Below are 23,380 nucleotides of genomic sequence, written 5' to 3' on the forward strand. Positions count from 1 at the left end.
AAATTACATAATTGTTGGATGGCAAACAATTGCTGAGAAAGTAAACATTCCTAGGAACAGAGTTGGTATTCTATTTATTCTGCCAACTTTTCTAAAACAAAAGAAATTCAGCAGTATTATCTGACTTAAACTCTTTCTGCCAGCTCCACAGATATGCAATCCTATTTTAATTTTGCAGTGATTTTTAAATGCCTTCCTTAAAATTTCAAGCAGGAGACATAACTTGTAGGTAGGAAACAAGAACTGGAAACATGCAATAAATTTGTCCAAATGAAAGTACAGATTTAAGTCTTCCGTTAAAAGAACGCAGTTATGCTTAAAACACAGCCAACCACAGATATACTAACCAACATGTCTAACTAGCAACAATTTTACAAAAATGATTCACTTACTGAAATGTGAAAAATTCTTAGGAACAAGTGTTATTCCTGCCAAACATACAAATAAACACATATGCCAAAGCTGAAAATGAACAGTTTAAATACAGTAACATGCATACATAATTTTGTATATACATGCACACATACCTCTAAGTCCCTTTCTTTAATTCAACCTATAAATACAACTATTCTGAAGGCACGCACCCAGAAATGTCAAAAAGTCACAGGTGCTTTTTAAAGGCAGGATTAAAGCCTTCATCGGTGTCTTTCATAAAAACTTCATAACACACATCTTCCCAGTACCCAACTTACCCAATGGTAAAATGATTGAAGTGATGCAAATTCTTAGAAATATCAAGAAATAGTTTTCTGTTGAATGCATAATGTTATATCTATAAAAAGTATATGTATCTAAATTTTAATAAGCAGCTACTCATTAGTGATCTTGAACAACTACATTATACATTCGTTTCCTAATTTTCCAGTAATCTTCAAGTGGAATAAGCACAAAACTCAAGATTTTGTTGGTTGAAAAAGGCATTGAATGGAGAAGTATTACAACTACTGGTTTCTGGACAAGAAGTGCATGCCATGAAGAATGAACTCTCATCATTACTAGTGATGTGTGATATGTAACCCTCTAAAGTTCTACAGCTTGTTTTTCAGCAGCCCAAGATCTTGCACAACTTCTTTACTCTACAGATATCAAAAAGTGGACTTAGTGGCATTTTATGGGAAAGTAGCAGGTGTTAATTGAGAGCTCTTTTCACCAGAGGACTGAGCATGTTAAAATAAAGACATGAAAGAATGAAGAAAACAAATGCTCTTCAAAGGGCAAAGTACTCAGGTAGAACACAAAATAAGTGAGAAAAGGAAAAGGAACTAAGCCAGTCAAGGTCAATAGGAAGTAACAAAAAGGCATAGATCAGGAAAATGGTAATGTATGCCCAGCCTTAACAGGCAGAAGAAGAAGATAAAGGTGTACAAAAGCCATTCAGCAACTGTGGTTTAAAAATTATCCAGAAATGCAAATAAATGTAGACTAATTCAGCAGTTGTATAGAAAACAACAAACTGCTCTTGACAGAGCTCACTATGGTATACAAGCCTGCCTGGAAAGGAAATTATTAAAATCAAAATCTATTAGCTTCTGCCACCCTAATCAGCACCTCATAAAGAGCAGCACAATTACTTTGAGTTCTGGTCTCCCAACGTCTTTGATGGGTATAGCTAAGATTCATAAAGAAAGAAAATTCCCTGTTTAGATGAGTATGTCTACCATAATAACTATTCAGTAGTAGTCTGTATTTATTCATCATGGCAAGTTAAGACTATTTCATCTCCCTTAAAAAGAGGCATGATTTAAAAAAAAGGTAGATATTACTGCTTCAAGATATACATGTTAGCAGCAGCCTTCTTCCTCAGGTAGGAGCAACCAATGTTAAACCATAAAAGTGTACTATTTTTTGGTTTAGTACCGGTTAAAAGAAAAAGACCAAATTGTGTTCAGTAACATATTCACACAACATGTGGTAAAGTACTGCAGCAGAATTAGTATTATTGATAAAAGGCAGGCTGTGTCACTAATGCAACACGACAAAGCCAGCTGAAACAGCTACTAGTTAAACTATTGATAATGAGAATTTGACACAGACATACCAAAAAAAAGACGCTGTCCTTTAACAGACTCTGAAGACAGATTTCTCTGCACCCTTTGACACCAGTTGAGCTCTGCCACACAAAGCTAATAACATGATTAGAATCAAACAACAGGAAACTAAATAAAACGTAACTTTCAATCTACTTAAAACTGAAAAAAACCCAAACATCTAAATACCTTAACGCTAGGTACAAATGACATACCGCAAAGAAGATAAAAGCTAGAAGTCAAACTAATTTCTACACAAGCAATAAAGGGGAGCAGAATTTTAAAACAAAGTTGCAAATAGAAAACAGCAGAGAATTATATAAAGGAGTACATATTTTAAAAAGATTAATATAAAAGCTGCTAAAGGTTAGCAAAAGAAATTGGAATATGTACAAAAGATGACAAAAATAAGATGCCAGTAAAAGAAAAAAGATTTCTAGGAGAGTGACAACACATGCAGTCAAATATAGCAGCCACATCAAAAGAAGTTTTGTACCAATTAAAGCCACAAAGAAAAAGAAAAATCGAAAGTTGGATAGGTTACCCTAACGTCTTAAAAAGCATTCAAAGAAATTACAGATTCCAGGATTGATCTTTAACAGAACAATACAAAAAAGACTAAACTAGGGAAAAGAGCAAATAGTTTTTCTTCCCTCCTCTTCTTTTTTTTAAAAAAAAAGAAAGAAAGATTCAATGAGAGTGAGATGAAAGCAAAATCCTAGAATTAACTGAGTGCTGAGGGTGCAAGTCACCTGAACACAGAGAAGCAATGTAAAGTAGTGTGTCTAGTAAAGTGCAATTCTTTTGACAGCTGGTGACATTTGAAGAAATAACCCAGAGCCTATTGTCTTCAAATCAAACACTACCACTTTGATTTTTGATGCAGTATTTTATCCATTCCATATACTTATTACCTTTATTAAGCATTAAGCCACCCTCCCTTTGATTAAAAAGAGGGACAAGGGAAAGACTGCAATAATAGGTTGGTACCATTAGAGTGTCATTGTGATGAGGTTAAGGATGAAAACAAACATCACCACCAGAAACAACATTTGTCACTTCAGACAGATTGCCAATGCCAAGAAGCTGCCGTGCTTCACAGTAAAGAATACTGCATCTGGACTCAGCACAAATTTAAAACCCCAACATTTGCAGTGTCCTAACCTTTACATAAGTAAAATAGGAGTATTTGGGCTTTAGGTGCGAGTCAGTAGTAATTTAGACTCCAGAGGAATCCAGACAGTCACCCTACCGAAGGGCTTCTTTCAGGTGCATGACAGAGAGTGTATTATCAACACTACCATCATCACCAGTCCAAGACGTGTGCAATCTGACAACAGTGTATCTGAAGGATTATACAAGATGTTCACAGCTGAAAATGACGTTCAGCCATACAGACTCTGCACCCAACCCAGAACTGACAACATTTATAGATAGGATAGTTCAACATACTCAGTCTAAAGACACACACTATGATGGAAAACCATAACTTCGGGTGAACTACACAGAGACAAATGTCAAAAGGGATGAAAGCTACAAGCAGAAATAAGGAAGAATACTGAGACATACATGTCAGCTGCACAAATGGCACTGTGCCAACTGAAATAATTGAATTTTAAGCTGCCAAATACCTTTTATCAAAAACTTGCCTCCACATGGTATTCACTCTTCCTCAGTATTTTCTAGCTGGATAGTATTTTCCATTTTCTATGAATTATTTTCAAGGTAGCATTTAGATGTTGCTGGTCTAATTTAAAACAAGGTTCAAAATAACTGGCAAGGCTGAAAAAGTCTGAGGAACATCTTGACTGCAAAACCGTATGCATCACTTCTTTGTCAGGGGTGATGAAAGTAACTGCAGTCAGTAAGGCCAGCTAATTTTTTCCAGCAGTATCTATTGATCCAGCATGCCCTATAAGCCTTGCTTCCTGTATTTTAAAAGGCTTATGCAAAATCCTTTCAATTATTTTGGATTTAACACTAACAGATTTCCCATCAGCCTGTGAGAACAATTTGAAACCATGTGAACTCTGATATTTAGAGCCTAGTACGAAAATGCAAAACTACATATAATAGAGTAGGAAATCCCATTCAGCTACTAGTGAGCGCACTTGCATCTAGCAGGGATACATGAATAGGTAATAAGTAGGTGTTTGCACAATTTCTCAAAGTCATATGGCTAAAAGATTTGGAGCAAAAGTTTTTGGGGATTGAAAAGCAAAAGGGGTTTAATTCTCCAAGCCTGCTGTAGGGCAAGAACTGAAAGGACTATCTCAGGACTGCAAGTCCAGGATAGGCAAGTAGAAGCAGGTTTTAAATGTGAAGTTCTAAGTACCTTAATTAAAAAAGTCCTGAAAGTTACTGACTTACGGCATGGAAAATGTTGCAGTGAATTGGACAGACGAAGACAGTCTCATTCGTCAGAAGGTGCCAAGACACTGTAGTTTTACAAATGAACAAAGTGTTATACTTCTGTGTGGAAGAGAGTGTATATCACTAATAAAACAAAAAAAGCCAGTGAACTTATAGGGAGTCCATTACAAGAAACATCGCTGCTCTCTACGGTTTAAAAATCTGCTTTCCAGTGACTCAGCCTGGCAGACTTCCAAAAAGCCCTTTTCCACTCATACGCTGGCAGTGATTTCAGGAATCGTTAAACAAGAAGTGAATAAAAATATGGATAGCTTCAGTAAAACTGTGTAAAATAAAACAGTACAACCAAGAAATCTTCTGCAGATTTTCAGTTTTTCAGGGCCAAGAAAGTCTCATCATTGCCTTTACTCCAAAAGTGAAACACGAGCTACATCCATGCACTCAAATATCAGCACACAAAAGTGCAAAATACAGAAGCTGTATGAGTTAAAATAACAGTACCAGAAAAGTAGTATTACATCTTCTGTGTTTAAGATCTGTCTGTCTTCCTTTATATTCAGCTATTTAACAAATACAGTTTTTCCTCTTGGTTATATGAATTGTTCAGTTCATGTCTACTACAGTTCTGTAACTTTTACGCAAGAATCAGTGCATTTCCAACATAAAGCTTTAAAGACTTACCATATGCTACATCACGTTCACTTTCTGATCAAAATTCACAAATTCTCCATATGACAATGAACTCCCTAACCCACACGTGACTAAAGAGAGGATTAATCAAGTTCTGTGTACCTATAGGTGCTTCAAAATAACAAAAATGTAAAATCCAACCCAAAACATCTCTGAGGAACATGCAAATGGTAATTCCCAGTTCAGAATCTGGACAGATATTAAACAGTCCATTCTGTCATGCCATCTGCTAGGCAGTTACCAGCCCTGCTCTGTTCTCTATGCTATTTGTGCTTTATTTTTATTTTTAAGCATGAAGCCATTCAACTTATTTGGAAGTCAGATAGAAGTCACCGTAGTGAACTTAAAAAAAATTATGGGAATCAAAAAGTGATACACAGTAAAAATTCAAGTTCAAAATTTGAGCTTCGGATCAGTAATAAGGAGAATTAAAAAAAATATTTCTAAATGCTTGCTTGAATTGCAGTCCAAGCAAGTTTCTCTTCAGCATATATAGAATCCACAATAGCTTAAGCTTTGCTTTCAAAATTTTTATTTAAAAGAATAGTTAAAACATTTTGGAAAAAAAAAAGTCTGTATTATGGAAAAGAAATTGTGGGAATTATTCGTCTCTGTGTGTGTCCATGTGCACGTGTGCTTGTATGCATGCATGGAATCAAAGTCCTCCACTAAAATATCACCTCAGACTATCACCTTAATCACAAGCAAAATACCAAAAACTTACCAGTACAACTGGGCAGCAGGAAAGCAAAGGTACATACAGAGGATACGAAAGTCTCAGTTTGTATCACGCTAAAAATACAGCATGGAAATCACAAAGTTGCCTTCTTGGATCTGTACTAAATCCACAAAATGCAAGAGAGCACTGTGTGGATCTCAGTGTTTCAGAAGTAGTATGGAGTCATTTAAGGAGCGCAACAAAGGCCAGTATATGTTAATCAGTTGCAAAAATCCCCGTGCTTGGGACTCCAGAGCATGCTTAGGTCAGATGAATTAGTTTGTTTTGACGAAGAGCTACTGAAAGAGATTAAACCACAAAAATCCCACCGAAAGTTGTTTTTCAAGTTTATAAGCCATTTCTAACCAAACACGTATCTCAAGGCCAATAAAAAACCCTGTATCCACTGTCCACCGCATTCACTGAGATATTCAATATAACATAAAAAGTGATTATGCACAGATTTTGATACAACACAAAGGGGATGAGGGATCCACTTGTGCTTGCTCTAGGTTTTCTTCATTTGCAACTCAATAAAAATATGCAGTATTATAAAGACTTGTAAAGAGATAAGCCATTTAGCACTGAGGTCACTATGGTAAAGAAAAGAAAGAGTTCTGATCATTTTATTGACAATTATTTAAAATCTTATTCAAAAATATGCCTGAATATTTACTCTTAAACCTCTCAAAAAAAATTCTTTGGAATAAGCCAAAACAATATTGCAGAAGTTTAGTTTTCTTAGAAAAAAACAAAGAAGGTAACTTAGAACAAGAACTTTTTTGAAGGAAAAACTCGAAGTCTAGTACAAATGCCAAGATGAAAATTTATTTCTTTTCCCTACTTTCAGGATATCTTGAGTTTCATTCCACTTGTTTGTCCACTCTTTCGTGAGTTCTTGTACCTATAAAAGAAAACAAATATTGGAAAAAATCACATCTCTTCTAAAGTCCTTGACAATCCATTCTCAGAGAAGTACTAAACATTTGTGCGATTCTTTGTGAAGTTGAATACTTAAACATGTAGAAGAGCACTGTTGCTTCTACAATAAATGACTTTACTTACAATTTCTCTCAAAAAAAGGAAAGATAAAAAATTCTTATGTGTAGTATAAAATGAAACAAATGACAGGGATGGGAACTTCAAATAATGGCAGGCATTTTCAAATAAACGGCATGATTCCATAAAATGCTTCATTAAGTCAACTGCCACAGATTGATCCCTTAGCTGTAAAAAAGGTGACAGATCGTTTCTTACAGCACAGGTAAAAGTTCAGGCTAAAATACCCTCCAGAAAATGGCATGCAAAGGAAGAACCAGACAGGCAGCCTCCAGGAGAGAATGAGAGCAAAGTTTGCTGCAACTTATAAGTCACATATTTGGTTCTGTCTTGCCTTTCCTATTCATTCAGTATGAAACTACCTATGTCCCTACATTATTATAAAGCCACTGTAGGAAAACAAGGAAGGTCATCAAAGCAGTTCCTCCAAACATCTCCACATTTGTTACCTGCAGCCTACCATCCTAGCTGCCTTTGCAGATCAGCTGCAAATTAATCAATGTGAACTAAAAACTTCTCTCATCTCTACCTGTATCTCAAGATTTCAACAGAGAAACTAAACACATCTTTCAATGCATCATCAGTCCTAGTGCTACTAATCAGAATGTTAAAACAAAAAAAATAATGGAAAAGATTAAAAGGAAGGAAATCCATCATAAGGCTATTCACCATACCAGAATAATACCTACACCTCAGAAATTATTTATATAAGAACAACATTTAAAAGGACAAATCAACTCATTAAAGAAAGCTACCTTGTATTTGTCAAATAATTTAAATATGGTGATAAAATCTTTAGATATGTGTAAACAAATCAATTATTGCACTCATTCAATTATAAAAAAGCTGTAACCACTGCAATATTTGCTAAGATTTTTTAGTGATTCTGTCTATTGTAATTATCATGAATAGTAATCACATAACCTTCTAATGAGGCTGACAAAAGATAAAATATGCTCAATATACTCCCCACACAGAGAGGCCAACGCTTCTGAGCAGGACAAGCAGTGATTACTGTCAGAGCATGAATAACATCCTCTAATTAGCTTACAGTCAACAGTTTATATCACTCAGCTACTCAGATAAAAGAACCATGTTTCTGCACAAAAATAAAAGCAAACTACACACGCTAAGAATACTACCATTTTCTCTGATTCAGCTAAAACAATTTTAAAATCTAGCATGAATGCAAAAAAAAAATTGCAATTGAAGGCTCAGACTCTGGTTATGCTGGTCCTGCTTTAATTATTGAATACAACACAGTAAAGATTCCTGCATACACTACAGAGCTCTAAAACGCCTTCCTAGCAGAAACTAGGCTTATGGAGAAGCCTGGGAGTCTACTTTGCAGCTACAGCTCATATTAATACACATATTTCAGCCATTTTTGCCATTAAGTTTATTTTTAAAGTATCATTTTTCTGAAAAGCATTTCAATATGTCTTTATAATGGGCAATACCACTGGGAATCCTGAAGAGCATAGACAGATCCCTTACTGATTATTTAAGTCAAAATAGGATTCTCAAAGACAGACATTCATTCTCTAATTGTAAACGTCTGAGCAGCACCATTGTATACCTAACAATTTATACTAGTTAAGAAGCCCCTATTCTTTTTAAGACATCATAGCTATATTTGATTGGCATCTTTTTTACTTATAATATTCAGAACCAAATACAGCAGCAAATAACTTTGCCGCCAGGTAGCTGAATGATTTCAAATACTTGCCTCTCATCTGCTCCCAAGTCAAATAATACTACTTTTTTTTCTAATTTTGCAGTAGTTTTAAAAACAGGCAAGTACGTAGAAAAGAATTCACATAGAATGACAGAATAAAGAATGACAGATTTAAAATTAAGAAAAATGACAGTAACACTACATCAACTCTTTTGGACCCCATGGGTGTATCTAAACTGTCTGGAAATTTTTCCCAGCCTCTACACTGGGCTGGATTATCAAAAGACCCTGGTGTGAGGCACACTATGAAGTTCACTCGCCTAGATCTTAGACCTCCCTCAAAAGACAGCTAATTAGGCACTGAGCAGATTTGTATATACTAGATTTAAAGACAAAAATTTTCTAAAAACCTGCCCCACAAGACAAGTTACTCGAAAACATGAGTTGACCATTTTTCTCCACAAATCTCCTGTAATTTCTAAACATTAAATACTTTGCTCTTGTCATTGCTGGTTACTGATTACTCCCATTTAGCAGCTTTTCCCTCTCTATTCTGTTTAAAAATATATTTTTTAGTAAGGCAAGCTGGCCCAAGAACAAATATTTTTATTAAATAGAGCTGTTATATAATTATCAAAAAAAAATACTTCATTCTTAGTCATAGTGTCATCTTTCACTAGCAGGATAACAAAATTTAAAGTTCACACACAGGTTTTTATTTTTCTTTTAATAAAAGCACCAAGAAAACACCCTTTGGTAGGAGAAAGTTTAGTTATGTATCAAAAATATCCTGAAAATTACCAACACACTTGCATCCAGACCTCACTCCCATTCCTTTTTTCAGTTTAAAAACATCATTATGAAATTACAACTCACCCTTGCTTCATTCTGCTGTAGCTTTTCTTCCATACTTAAAGCTGTTGGAGAATCCAAGAGTGCAATCTAAAAATTATAAAAAATAAACATCAAGTTTAAAAAAAGCAAAGAAAAAATGTAACAATTGCTGGTAGAGTCAAATTAAAGAAATGCAATTGTTCAACTTTTTCTACTATTTAGGATGAAGTCTTTTGAACTCCAATATACATCATTTTACCTTAAAATACTGTAAAAAGAGTAATCAAGATCTTGTCAAAGCAGATCATTAGTTTGTGAGTAGTATTTTCATTCATTTTGTATATGTATTGCCACACGTATGACACTGAACCTGGATACAAGTTTAAAATGGGTAATTCCTGATACATCTATCTTTGTATTTCTGTTAAACATGAAAATTTACTATGCACCAACAGTTAACCATTTTGCTACAAGACATACGTATACCACTTAACTTTAATAAATATATATTAACATAAATGGCCTAAGAAAAAGAAAACCACTATGCAACACGCATACTCATTGCTATGAGAACTTGCGCACTGAATTCAGCCCTATATTTTGGTAACCAGTATCTTCAGTGATCTACAGAAACATTTGTGATACAGTATTCTGGGAATATAAAGGAAGATCACAAAAGAAATCATACAGGGATTTATATTCTATTGTGCACAGATAACACCACCTGCTGTTTTACTAACCATCACAAATTCAATTAACTTAAGAGCGTTCTCTATTGTCTCCCACACAGCCATCTACCACATCCTACAATTGAACAAGATTTATTTTGTGATATCCACTGGTTTACAGTGTGGAACTAGGTCAAAGCATTAGATCTTCAAAAGGGCCCAAGTTACATTCACCTTGCTAACTCTGAATCAAACCATATTTCAAGAACAAATTCTTTCCCTCCTGAAAAATATAGGACAAACACAATCATAATAGAGTGATTTGACCCCATATAGAGTTTTTCTAATTGTTCGTAACAAAACAGAGTTTTCTGCTTCAACCATCTACAACACCCATTACTGCTTCCAGCTTGGTCCCGCCTCCTTTTTCAGCAAATGTTTTGTGAAATTATGCTGAAGTACTAGCCTTCTATCGAAAAAAAATCATGCTGAACTGACATGCCATAGTGCACAGCCTATCTAAAATAAAATTACATAGTTCTAGAAATAAACCTGAAGTATCATCTCAGATACTTCCAAATCATATTTGCTCAAATATGAAATCTAGCAGACCCGAATGACATTATTTAGAAGCCATGACTGGCCTAAGCCAATATCATATTCCCTATTGTTAGCTTGGTTTCACCATCCTGGAAACAGAGGAGAAATAAAGCCTGACTGACCTTGTGCAGCAAGTATTTATAGCGGCTAATACTGATAGTAGAGTAAGAAAGAATCATGCAAAAGGGAAGCATAGAGTGATACGTATTTTTCTTACAGCACCACTGAAGGTACTTTTACATACTTAGCATGTTACAGAATTTCTAATGTACTGTGCAGCCAAATGCAAATAAAATATTTTGTTTAAAGCCATTCATACTCTCACATTTTTATATTTACACACCTTAAAATACTTTATAGCTTCCGCGTCCCTTATGATACTAGCTAAAGGACGTCTTCAGTCCACCAGGCTAGACCCAGCAAATATGTTACTGCTCCATCTCCTTATGCTGTGGTGACTACCTGTTCCACAGTGCGCTGCAACCAAGCTCTGATTATATTAAGAGAAAGCTAAAAGCTTCGGGATGACAATTTTTTCCCCCCTTATGCTGAAAGAAGTAATGTACTGGCCATATGGAAACTGATTCAATCAGGAAAATAATATTCATCCATAGCCTCATAGAGCTTGTTTACTCAAATCAATATAATGAAAGATAATTATCTCATTACATTCTAGAAATAGATGTTATAACTCAAGGAAAATTACACATAAATTTCAAATAAAGCTAACCTGATTCCCCTGAGCAAGCAGGGCTTTTAATCGGGCTATTTCAGCTCTCAGCTCACGGATCAGTTTGACGTCAGGATCCTCATTAATAGTAGGCTTGTTGATGATGTTTTTGGCTCTATTTGCATAGCGAAGTGTACTTAAAGTTTCTCCATAATTGACATCAGCAGGTGAAATAGCTAAGGAGATGAAATCAGAAACAGTTTATCCAGCACCATATGTTTCATTTAGTAAAGTTAGTTTATATTTTAAAAGTCAGATAAACTTAATGTGGATGAAAAGACAGAAATATAAGATTAACCAGGATGACTACAGTTTGTTTCAATTATTCATCTGGCTCCATTGTTTTCATGTCACTATAACTTTGCTTAAGTAAACACTATATCAGAACAGTGTATTAGAATAATCAGGTCCAACAATCATGTGTTGTAAAGAAATCTTGCTGTCAATCTACTTCACATATACATCTCCCTGGTAAGCATAGAAGACTTTAAAGGCTTTCTTGCAAATCTTTTCTAAGAACAATGGAGAAATAGGTGAGTATTTTGTACATATCAATGTAATCACTGAATGGAAAAATCAGTTCAGGTAAAGACACAGTAAGTTCAGTCCAAGTTTCAAAAGGAAATTAAAACAGCATTCAAACAAAAAGTAGACATGAAAACCAAAAAAAAGGAGAGGTTCTATAATTTACAAACCTAGCTGTTCTGCTGAGCTGCAGGTATCTGGCAGCAAGCAGAACTATTACCTATCTGATGCATCAAGATAAACCAGTATTATTTTTACAGGCCACTTAAGTAAGAAAAACAATGGAGTTTAAATAAAGATGCTAATGCTAGCCTTTCCTTAATTTTCCTAACAATATGCAAGATGTTCCCAATTAAAAAGTCATTATTGCACCCAAACAGATGAGCAAAAACACAGAAGACATAACCATGTAGAAACAAGGAGGGACCAAAAATCTTAATAATCAAACTGAACAAGAGATCCAGGTAATCAAACAATGACAACACCTAAAAAACAATCAAGTGAACAAAATATCCTGCCCTTCTTCGTTCTTCCAAGAGTAGTAAATATTCTTTTTGTGGTAAAGACTCCCTGAATTAGGGGAGATGCACTTGGCAACAGACTATACGTCCCTCAGCTCACATTATCACTGTCCTACTTTATCAACTGAGTCCTCATCACTACTCAATTATTCTCTTTCTTGAAAAATATTACATTAAGTTACAGAAATATGACAAATAAGAATTGGATGTATTTTTCCAAGAGCCTTTCCTACAGTTTGAGATGATCTTCCTGCTTTTTTTTTGTATTTAGTTACAGAAAAGGCAGCCTAAATGTATCCAGACAGCTTGTCAGGCTCTGTTAGGCAATTCAGCCACATTACCAGTAGAGTTACAGTTGGAGGAAAGATCAACTGCCAGGGCTCTGCTGAGCAGAAGCATTCTTAATAGATAAGGAAGTATCTGAAAGAGCAGTTGTGCACTATAATCATTAGTATAGGCACTGAAAGCTTACTGTGTTTCTAAAACTTGTCTTCTCAATCTCACTGTCAAAAAAAATAAAAAAACCCAAGTTACTCAATTGTGTAACTGAAAGAAAGCATCAAGAAAGATGTCAGCACAGTGGTACTTCAACAGCCAGAAAAAAACAAAGCAAATCTGGTCCGAGATCCTCTTTTGGTACTACTACGACCAGCCTAAGGAAACAAAGTGTCATTGATTCCAAAAATACCGCCACAATCATGCAACAAAGGAACTGCTACCCACAGAATTTGACTATAGCAAAGCTATTGAGAAACCAGAATTTGATCCAATGCATTTCATTCCTTCAATTCAGCTCTCCTACCATTCCCAAGACAGGACTGCATTGGTTAACCTGCCTTTCATCCAAGCGGGAAAGAGTGAGAAAAATTTCAGAGTTGCTCTTTTCTTCACACTTTACATCTTCAACCTCCAAAATGCTCCTCTCACCTTAAACATCCTCCCAGCTTTACTTGGGGGATTTTGGGAATGGAATTCCTATTCCAGTTTGTTGAAAAAACATGCAATACATATGCCATGGATAGGTTTTTAAACCAAGCTATCCTTACAGAGCTTCCTATGGGTAAAAAGGAAGCTGTAAGAAAAGTTTGCCAGATGACTTATCATAAATAATTAAATTTAGACAAAAAGTTAAAATGCTCTGTGCATCAAATAGTAAGTTAAATTAAAATTAGTCTTACCTACGAAATATTAAGAGTCCAAGTTGTTCCTGCTACTAATGCGAAAACCCCACAATTTTAGAAAAGGAAACTGATTTGCAGACTCATATCAACTAGATGCACAAAGATGGATATATTTTTATTTTTTTTCATGGGGGATCAAAGTCTTCCTCATGAGGAGGAGAGGCATAAGGGCAAAGAAGTATAAGGCTTTATCCAGGTCTGCGTTTGAGCATTTAGGATAACAGAGCTGTCTGGAATGCAAAAGAACCTCAAGAATAAAGAGGAACTATTACTTGAAGTTTTAACTGGTCAGATCAGCTAATCATTACACCGTGCACATGTTTAAGAAACACAGCAGTGAGGTAGATGTCAGAGCAAATGCAAGCAATTAGGCACATACATTCGGATGATCCTTACTTATGCAAACAAATGTGTAACATCTGTACACACACATCTGGATTCCTTGTTACATTTGTGACCAAACACTCGGGCACTGGTATATGCAGTCAAATAGATAATCTGCAGATGCAAACGAAGTTCTCAAATTCAGGAGGCATACCTGCTATTGTTCATGACACAATGAAACAACTAGATTGTCCCCATACACACAATGGGACCCTATATAGTTCGGCCAGAAGACATGTTCTGCAGCGTGCAGGTAAAGGCAGAGCGTTACTAGAAAACTCAGAAAGAAAGAAATCATTAATATGTGTAAACAACCTTCTGCCTTAACAAAGGATCTGGAATCTAAATATTTACAGCCATTCCTATTAACTATGAGCTGCTCAGGATGCAAAAAAAGTAACTTAAAAACACTTACTGGCAATCATTATCGTTTTAGAGTTTCCTCCTAGGCTATCTTTTAGTAGCCAAGTCAACACAGAGTCCCGGTAAGGCACAAATACTTGCTTCTTCTTTGAAAGAGGATTTGTCGCATCCTGAGATAAGTCAGCTGTGATACAGAGGTAGAAAAAGGAAAAATAGCAATTATGTATTTTCATTTATTTTCAAAAATCATATGCATTAGGCCACTATTTGTGTAAGTAAAAATGGACAGAAATGTAAATAAACAGAAAGGTATTTAATGACTAAAAAGAAACAAAACAGACAAACACAAAACCAGACTTACCTAAGGCAGAAATTACATTTCCCAGAGTAACTAGAGATTTGTTAATATTCACTCTTTCCTTTAATCTAACCTCTGTGGCATCAGTGGCATCTGCTCTCTCACTTCCAGCAAGATCTACCAGATGAATCTTGCTAACAGTTTCACAAGGCATTTCTGAACCAAATTTAGCCTACGGGAAAAAAAAATGCAAAGAAACATATGCTAAGTTATGAAATTCTGAAATTTTACTGAACTCAAATTAGTGGTCTTTTTAATGTCATGACTGAATTGTTTACAACAGCAGAGCTTCAGAAGACAGATGTATTAGAGATGCCACAGAAAAGCATTTGATCATGAATTGCTGCATAACTCCCACGCAAGTCATTACTACTTTAAATGGTATTATTTGTAGCTTTCTAGCCACTTATGCATATGCACTGACAACTGTGAAGTGGTTTTCACATGATGCATGTCAAACACATGCTGCATTCATTATATTAAGCTTTCAACATTCATCTATCTGTATTTAGCTTTTAACAAGTTATAGTATACACAGACACATTTACACTCAATTACTCCCCCTGCCTCCAAGTTCAATTGCAATTTTATTTGATGATTTTAAAGGAGGCTTCCTCCAAATCTTTATCTTAAGTCATATAAATCAACTCAGATTGCCCTGTTTCAAACTTTCTTCTACTTTTACAGTAAAACAACAGAACAAAATCTTTTGCTGCCTGCCTCTCATCCTCTTTTGAAAGCTTTGCTACATGCAGCTAACCATTAGTGAACAGCTGGTGCATGGGGTTTTGTGTGTGTTTTTCAAGGGACACATTTAAAGTTCTGTTGCGAGAGGGAACCACCTCTATGCTACCTTCTCTTCATCTACAAAGTTATCCACAGACTGCCTAAAAAGCCTCTCAAAAACAATGATGAAGACTGGGAGTCATTAGAAAAGGAGTTTACTACGTATAAACAAAAAGATCACTATGCTCTGAGAAAACAAGTTAAATCTGTCTATTATTCCATCAGTAAATCAAGGAATATAAATAAGTTTCCAATAGTAGCAAATAAAGAGCAGAAAAACATGCAGGAAACGTTTCTAGACTCTAAAGTTTTGGGCCATGGAGAGTTTTTTTAATAAACATTGGATAACACCTGAGCATAAAAGGTAGCCCTTGTTAAGCTGTGGCTGCAGTCTCAGACAACATGGCTCCTTACCCACTCCTGACACAGCAGCATCATGAAACAAGACAGCACTGGTTGCTACTATTCAGCCCAAATTCCCAATAATTATCTCCTCAAAAACTACCAAATATATTTAAGTAATCACATTACATTTTTAAAGATTACACATTGTAAAGATTATAATCACTGATAAATATAGTTCTCAAAGCAGTATTTTCACACATCTTACTTTGTCATTCACAAGACAGGAACATAGTCATCTACCCATACTTGCGTATTTGACAACCTGATTTATTAACATATAAATTACTTAATGTAAACACATATCCATACATAGGTCTTGTGTTACCTGAGTGAAGTTGATTGTGAAAATGGCATGTGACCTGCTACTGACATCATTCATTCCAGTTGCAGCTGTCGTTCTATTTAGATTTCCCGCTTCCATAAGCTCCTCTACATCAGTATAATTTTGCACTAAATGTTTAGACAAATCTAAAGAAAAGAAGAACTTTACAATATACTCATACAAACATTTTATTTTCTTTACGAAAAGATTCAAATTATCCTCACTACTGCAAAGTATTGCTGCAGTTAGGGTTTATTGTCATACTTGTTTATCATTTAAGTAAACGAATGAAGCTTCATGTGAACAATGGAGAACTTACACATTTACAGTAAATTAAGAAAAAAATATGCAATCTTACTAAAGTATTCCGTGCAATAACATAAGCATAATCTCTCAAGAGACAGGAACCTTCCCTGGCAGAAGATGGATTAAGACAATTAAATCCTAACAGTTCTTTCCATCTAAACATTAAAGATTTATAAATTCTAGTCAACAAATTCTTAAAACCAACTGCATCTCTTAACATTCTTTAAAAAAATGTTGTAATTTTTTAAGAGACAAAAACTGTATTTGTATAATAATCCTAGATTTGAGAAAGCAAGTGGAGATACAAACTGAGAGGCCATTCTCCTCTAATGCTTTTACATCAAAGGAAAGCAATATATCCATCACCTCTTATGTTTTAAAAGGTAGAAACGCCCTGCGCAATTAGACATGACATGTACAAATACATAAGGGTAATCGAATATACAGTGCAAAACACAAAGTGTTTTTACCCTCAACATATGGCCCTTCTTTTGGATGTTCTCGTATTCGTAAACTATTAGTTTTTGATGACTTCTGTCTGAGAAGATCTCTCACACGTTCATTGTAAATTTCCAGATAACTGAAAGAAAAAAATATTTAGAACACCACTCACTGATTCAAGCGTCTTTCATAAAAGGAAAACCATGTTAACACTGTGTTGGAAAACAAGATAAGTGGAGAAACAAACGGATCTTTATTTGGCTTAAGATAGTAGTGACTTGTATCATAAGGAGAAGAGTCAAAAAAACAATTAGAAAGGAAGCAGACATTACCAAGAGCAAAAGCTCCTAAATGTCAGCCTGAAATAAAGGGTGAAAATAAGGAAGATGGCATCTAGTAACAAAGGCATTTTCACTGTCACTTAAATAAAGCAAAACGCACAGCTGTTGGACTGAATTTAGAAATACTGCACATTTTTACTATAACTGCCAACAAAAATCAATTATAGGACTGAGGCCAAGCATGGAAAGTTATCTGAAAAACACACACTTTTCTCAGATATAATAACTGAAACAGAGTGGCTGTAACTGAAGCAAGTTTGATAACTAGCAAACTATCAATGCACCAAGACCTACCTGACTTCTGTTCGAAAGGAAGCCTCATTTCGCTTTGTTTTTTCACTTATTTTGCTGAATAATCCTTCACAAATTCGAGGTATTAAACCTTCATCACCCTGCAATAACAACAATTCTTATTTCCAAGGCTCTATATACATGCACAGTATATTTTGAAAAATAAAACCAAAGAGTTAAAAGTTCAAGCACCCAGAAAAAAGGAAAAATGAAAACTTTCAGCAAACACTTGTCCTTTATTTACATACAGTCACCTTGCCACGTTAATGTGCGTGTGTTGGAACACATATACTAGCTGTGACTCTTCACTATTGGGATACATTTCACTCCTCAGTTTAAAGAACACCAGACGCTTAAGGCTGAAACTGGATGTCCAGAGCAACATATGAACTCCCTTATCTCAATACTACCTTTTCTAACTTCTCCTGCTTCATTTCACTGTGGATTTGGCAATATCTGCAAAGCATGGGACAAAAAAACATATGCACTCATCCACGAGCCATTCTCATTCAAACCCCCAATCCCTAGCTCACAGTCCTTACTGTCTTGCGAGATGCAGCAAGTCCTCTGGATAAATTAGCATGCGGTAACAAAACTAAAGCTACATTCACTGTATTCCGCAATGCAGCCAAATTAAATTTGATATTTGACTTCCGAACGCTCAGCTCTGCAGTTCAATAGTTTTTATGCATAAAGCGCACGGTGAGTCTAATAAAGCAAACAGAAAAAAACATATTCCCTCTCACGGACCCCTACAGACTATGTGGTTTACTAGCAGGGCTGTAACTATCCATTACAGGGTCCTTGCCACTTCAGCTAACACAGCAGCCACTAGCAGCAGGATGTCATCTTCTCAGTTAAGCTGGCATTTGAGAACTGAGCCTCATCTCAGTAAAGCTGTTACTTCACCACTGATGTCAAACACATGTAAGACTGAAGCAGCAGCTAAAACCACTGAGATCACCAGAGACTTAGCATGCAGTATTCTTTTTCCCATTGCTCCAAGGAGACCCCTTTACAGCCAAGCAGTGAGGCAGTGAAGTCGAAATTAAGATTTTCCCCAACAGCAGAGAGGAACAGCAGAGTGCCACACAGCTCTGGTCTGAGCTGATAAGGAGCTGCTTGCTCCCACCTGCTCCATTCCCACTGAGTCTTATTAGGTAGATGACCAACTATCTGCTGAGCACACCTCCCTCCCCACCACTTGAAGGAAGACAGCAGCTAACACTCTTTCAGAGCTGAAATGAGTGAACGTGGCTCCCAGGAATAAGGAGAGAGGACTTATACATACAGATGAGCTTTGGGCTCAGAGCTGCAAATGCACAAGTAGCTTACAAAATAGTCTGTCAGCTACAATTTACCTTCAGTCTAAAAATGCAGAAGAGATTTGATGCAATGGACTGATTCTAATTCTATGTAACACTGAAGCAAGGAATGTTCTTTCTTAGAGTTAGGGTCCTTCTAATTAAGGAGGAGGAAAATTAGGGCAAACAACATCAAATAGCCAACATGAGCATAGCCCAGGCACTTCAGGTACCCAAGACTTTTTACAGATACCCGAGAGCAGGAAAACAAGAAGACAGTGAAATCCCCTGCAGGAAACTCTGGTAGGGCCAGTGCCCCATGGGCAAAGATTTCTCTTCTGCTTGGACTCCCATATGAAATCTGACCCCTTTTGCCCAAGCTTGCTCAAGTTCTGTTCCCATGCTGTCCCGTCTGTTCTCATTCTTCAACTTCCTCCTGTATTCTCTCTTCCCAGCAATCTTCTTCCAGGCGCCACCTCTGAGCTCCTCTTTCTCTGTCCTTTGCACAGAAACAATACCAAATACATCATCCAGTCTCTCTTCTTTTTTTTTTTTTATCATACTTTATATCTCTATTTTGCCCTTTTCCAGCTTCTTCCTCTTTTTAATCAGAACCTCTCTGTCCTTCTTAAACCAGGCTTCATTCTTTGAAATAATAATCTATTCTCTCCTTCTATCACACTTAGCCCTTGGTTTTTAAAAAAATAACCCCTAGATAAAGGGAGAAATTTACAGTTCAATCAGGCTTTTTTTGAGACAGTTGCCTTTGGTAGCAGAGGAGCAGCCTGTCCAAATATGTATCAATCAACTACCTCCAGACAAAGTTTCAGGTTTCAGTGTTGGAAATTCCCACAGACATCTTATATTGGGTTTTTTTAGGAAAAAAAACACACACACAAAAAAGAATTTTCTTTCATCTCATGCTTGGAAACACCTGAATAGTTTTAATTAAAGCTTAAGGAAAAACATGAAAGATCCATCACAAAGTTTTAGGCAAGTCATTAGTGTCTGACATAATCTAGCAACTGCAAAGAGAATTCTTAAAATAGGAATTATCAGCTCTGAGTAACTTCAACCATAACGATATAGTGATGAGAAAGGAAGAACACAGAGTTCCCAGCATATTTAGTTAGTAAAATGTACATCTTACAGAATGTACACTCTTTATTAGAAACTACATTTAAACATTTTTTTGCCTTTTCACACCCTACAGCTTCAGGGCAGGATCAACTAAATCTTCAACAGTTTTTTTCTGGGTTACAGAGTTTCCTGTCTTGAAACTCTGTAGAACCAAAATAAGTAGTTCACTCCAGAGTTGTATTTTCTCATTCAAAGACCGTCTTCCTTCTGTGCTATCTAACCAGAGAACTCTTTATTTCAATTTAAATTTATTTCTTACCCATATACCTTGGACACAACTAACAAATTGTTCCCTTCCTTTCTGCAGCAGCTTTTCACATCTTGGAAGATGTTTTTTCCTCTACAGTCTTCCTTTCCCTGCATACAGAAGTCTGACTTTCCTGACAGAACATATTTTATATATCTCTGATCATTCCAGTACCTCTACTCAAGACTTGTTCTAACTATTCCACACATTTCTTGAAGTGATTGCTGCACACATTAGCACAGAAGAAGCCTTCCAGAGTGAGGAACAGCAGATATTGAAGGCAAAATGAGAGTAGAACTCATACATTCTAAGGAGAAGTAGGGAAAAAAGAATATTTATCTCCAATTCAAGTTTTCTTATAGCACTGTAGTCCCTCTGACAGGGCCATCAATTTTCAAGCATTTAACTTGGCAGCTGAGTAGATTTTATACATGCTCTGTACAAAGCCAGATTAAAGTATTTATGTATCATGGCAAGAAGATTAGTCCTTTATTATTGAACAGCGTCAAACAAACTTTAGCACCTATTCATTTGCAAAATGTCTTGATGATTACGGTCATTACATATAGTGAACCAGTCACATAAATATGTCACTTTTATAAATTTCTGAAATAGAAATCCACACCTAGGTCATAAGATCTTTAGTGGTTACAAAAGTCTATTCTCCTCACTGTTTTGAAGGTAAGTATAAAGCTGCTTACTGTGTGACAACTGAAAGAATAAGATCTACAGCTAATTTACTCTCCTAAACTAAAGAAGGTGCAAAGTGGCCAATCTTACTACATTTCAAAAGAGTGATCTGTCTAAGGAAGGACAAGTGACAATATTCCCCTTTTGAATTCTGCTGGAAGAAGACATGGATGTGGGGTTTTTTCCCCCCAAGGATTAAAGAATGAAACTTGTAGAGGCTGCCTGGCAAGCAGGCTTCATCAATTGCCCTTCTGAACTGCTCCATTCCCAACACCTTAGTAGGTTTTTTCTGTCCTTGGACAATCATGGAGGCAACTGCAAAAAACTTCTCCCATCCTTTACTCACAAATTGCCAAATACTGCTCCTACCACACCTTCTTCTTCTAGGGTCTTCACTGCAGTGCTCAAAACAGATCTATTCAGAAGAAGTTTATTATTCATGTTCTCGAAATCAGTTATCTGCTTTTTTTTGCCTCAAGTTGGGCATAGAAATTGTGGTAATATTTGAAATTATTGCTTTTATTACTGAACAAAAAATATTGCTTTCTGTCCACATTAACAAAGCATTACTTAAAGACACTTCTTCCAACCCTAGTCACCCGTACAGTAAACAGCTTCTATAACCTCTGATTAGCACTAGAAGGTATGACACACGGAGAGTCAGTAGCATAGGGACAGGATCGGTAATAACAACTCCATAAAAACATGCTCTTGCAACAGCATAATTTCAATGCATTGCTACAGAATTAAAAAAACACCTGCTCACAGTTGATGTGGGGTGAGCAGCAGAGATTTTTCTACCTGCACCAAGGCTTTACATATGGTTCCCACAGCCTCCTCCAAGAAAGGCTAAGCTGGACCAGGTGATCCTTGATGTCCTTCCAACCTGGTATTCTATGATTGTATGAAAATACAACTTACCACATTTCCCATCATGGTGTAGGACTTCCCAGATCCAGTCTGTCCATATGCAAAAACACAAGCATTATAACCTTCAAAAGCAGATTTAAGCACATCTGTACCAAGACTTTTGAAAACCTAAAAAAAAATAAGCTCTTTAAGACAACAGAAGCTTAAGGATAAAAGTTGTCATCAGTCCAGCATGGCAAATATTAAACTACCACAACATAAGCCATTAGCATGAGCCACGATAGATACTATAGGACGAGAAATTAGTACTTCAATAAAATACAAGATTTTACCACCATATTTAGTTTACAGCACTGCAACAGAAAAAATTTCTACTGCTTTTCCATCTAAGAACTACTTCGCATGTAGGCCTAAAAAAATGCTACCTTCTTTCTACAGCTCCTCTTTTTTCAGCAATCTCAGATACTTCATCCACTTTTCCTTATTGTTAGTATCTACTCAACTTTTTTATCCGTGCTAGCTCTCCATGTTCTGCAAATATCGAGTCCTTTTTTCAGCCCGTTATTTTTGTCTGCATTTCCTCCCTAACTGGCTTTTACATACCAGTAGTTTTTAGGCTGGCAAGCATGGAAACATGTTTTCCATATGGTACATGTCCCTTTTTCATCAGCTAGCCCCTGCCCTTTTGCCTTCAATATTTACAAACTGGTAACAATCTCTCCTCCAGGTCTCTTAAGATGGGAGCCTGTTCCTACCTAACACCTTCAGTTCCCACCAGATGCCTTCACCGCCTTCCTCTGCAATACTCGCTCTAGTTTCCCTCCCAGATTCCTGATCTTTCATTATCATGTCTCCTTATTTCCATTTACACTCCTGTTTGCCCCCACCCTGGGCAGAGAGTGCCACCTGGTGCAGCATTTCTCTCAATGAAAATATTAATCTGGATCTCCCAATCTAGACATCCTTTTCAAAAATCCCATAGATGCTTCACATAATTTGGCTACTAGTCCACAGTATATGGGGTTTAAATTAACCAAGGTGTACAAGTCATTACTAATAGTGAATGGCACATGCACAGTATAATCATGCTACTCCTCCCCCGAAGGAGCGTTGGCTAATTGCTTTAATCATTAACACTCAGTTGCAAGCATGCCTTTGGAATATTTAACTTGACCTTCCCTTGAGCAAAGGAGTTACAATGCTGTAATCAGTTACACTTCTCAAGGAGGAAGAGTATAAAGATCAGCCAAAGCACAATTTCCCTTTCACTTGTCATTTGAAAAGTACTATCTCAGTTGAAATTTTTCTCTTGAGTAACCGCTCCTTTATTTTTTCCCCTCTTTTCCCCTTCTGTAGGTGCAAGTTTTTACCTCACCACCTGGACCAAGTCTTCGTACACGACTGTTTTGACTGCATTTTCCCTTTTAAAAATTTGTGTACACCTTGTAAAGTGTTTTGAGGTAGTATATAGGACAGCTACAGTCTGTGTTAGCGTGAACGCAGAGGCTTAACACACAGCTTAGAAGAA

The 23,380-nt window shown here is 36.2% G+C and overlaps 1 protein-coding gene across 14 annotated transcripts in view; it reads right to left on the reverse strand.

The window, feature by feature from the left end:
- The window catches only part of KIF16B (kinesin family member 16B), a 135,501-nt gene that overhangs the window by 92,567 nt on the left and 19,554 nt on the right, over nt 1-23,380 (reverse strand). For 13 of the 14 annotated variants that reach the window (XR_008448939.1, XM_054061081.1, XM_054061083.1 and 10 more), the window contains 9 exons: nt 21,904-22,020; nt 17,605-17,702; nt 16,999-17,108; nt 16,226-16,368; nt 14,713-14,881; nt 14,404-14,535; nt 11,378-11,553; nt 9,422-9,487; nt 6,653-6,712 (listed from right to left, as the gene is read on the reverse strand). Coding sequence is in view for 13 of the 14 variants with exons in the window: in XM_054061081.1 (XP_053917056.1) it covers nt 6,653-6,712; nt 9,422-9,487; nt 11,378-11,553; nt 14,404-14,535; nt 14,713-14,881; nt 16,226-16,368; nt 16,999-17,108; nt 17,605-17,702; nt 21,904-22,020 (1,071 nt within the window). In the remaining variant the exon portion in view is untranslated. Of the gene's footprint in view, nt 1-6,652; nt 6,713-9,421; nt 9,488-11,377; nt 11,554-14,142; nt 14,260-14,403; nt 14,536-14,712; nt 14,882-16,225; nt 16,369-16,998; nt 17,109-17,604; nt 17,703-21,903; nt 22,021-23,380 lie in introns of those variants that run through there. The other variant, XM_054061079.1, reaches the window with a different exon arrangement.

This window comes from Cuculus canorus, chromosome 3, assembly GCF_017976375.1.
Source record: "Cuculus canorus isolate bCucCan1 chromosome 3, bCucCan1.pri, whole genome shotgun sequence".
Classification (NCBI taxonomy): Eukaryota; Metazoa; Chordata; class Aves; order Cuculiformes; family Cuculidae; genus Cuculus; species Cuculus canorus.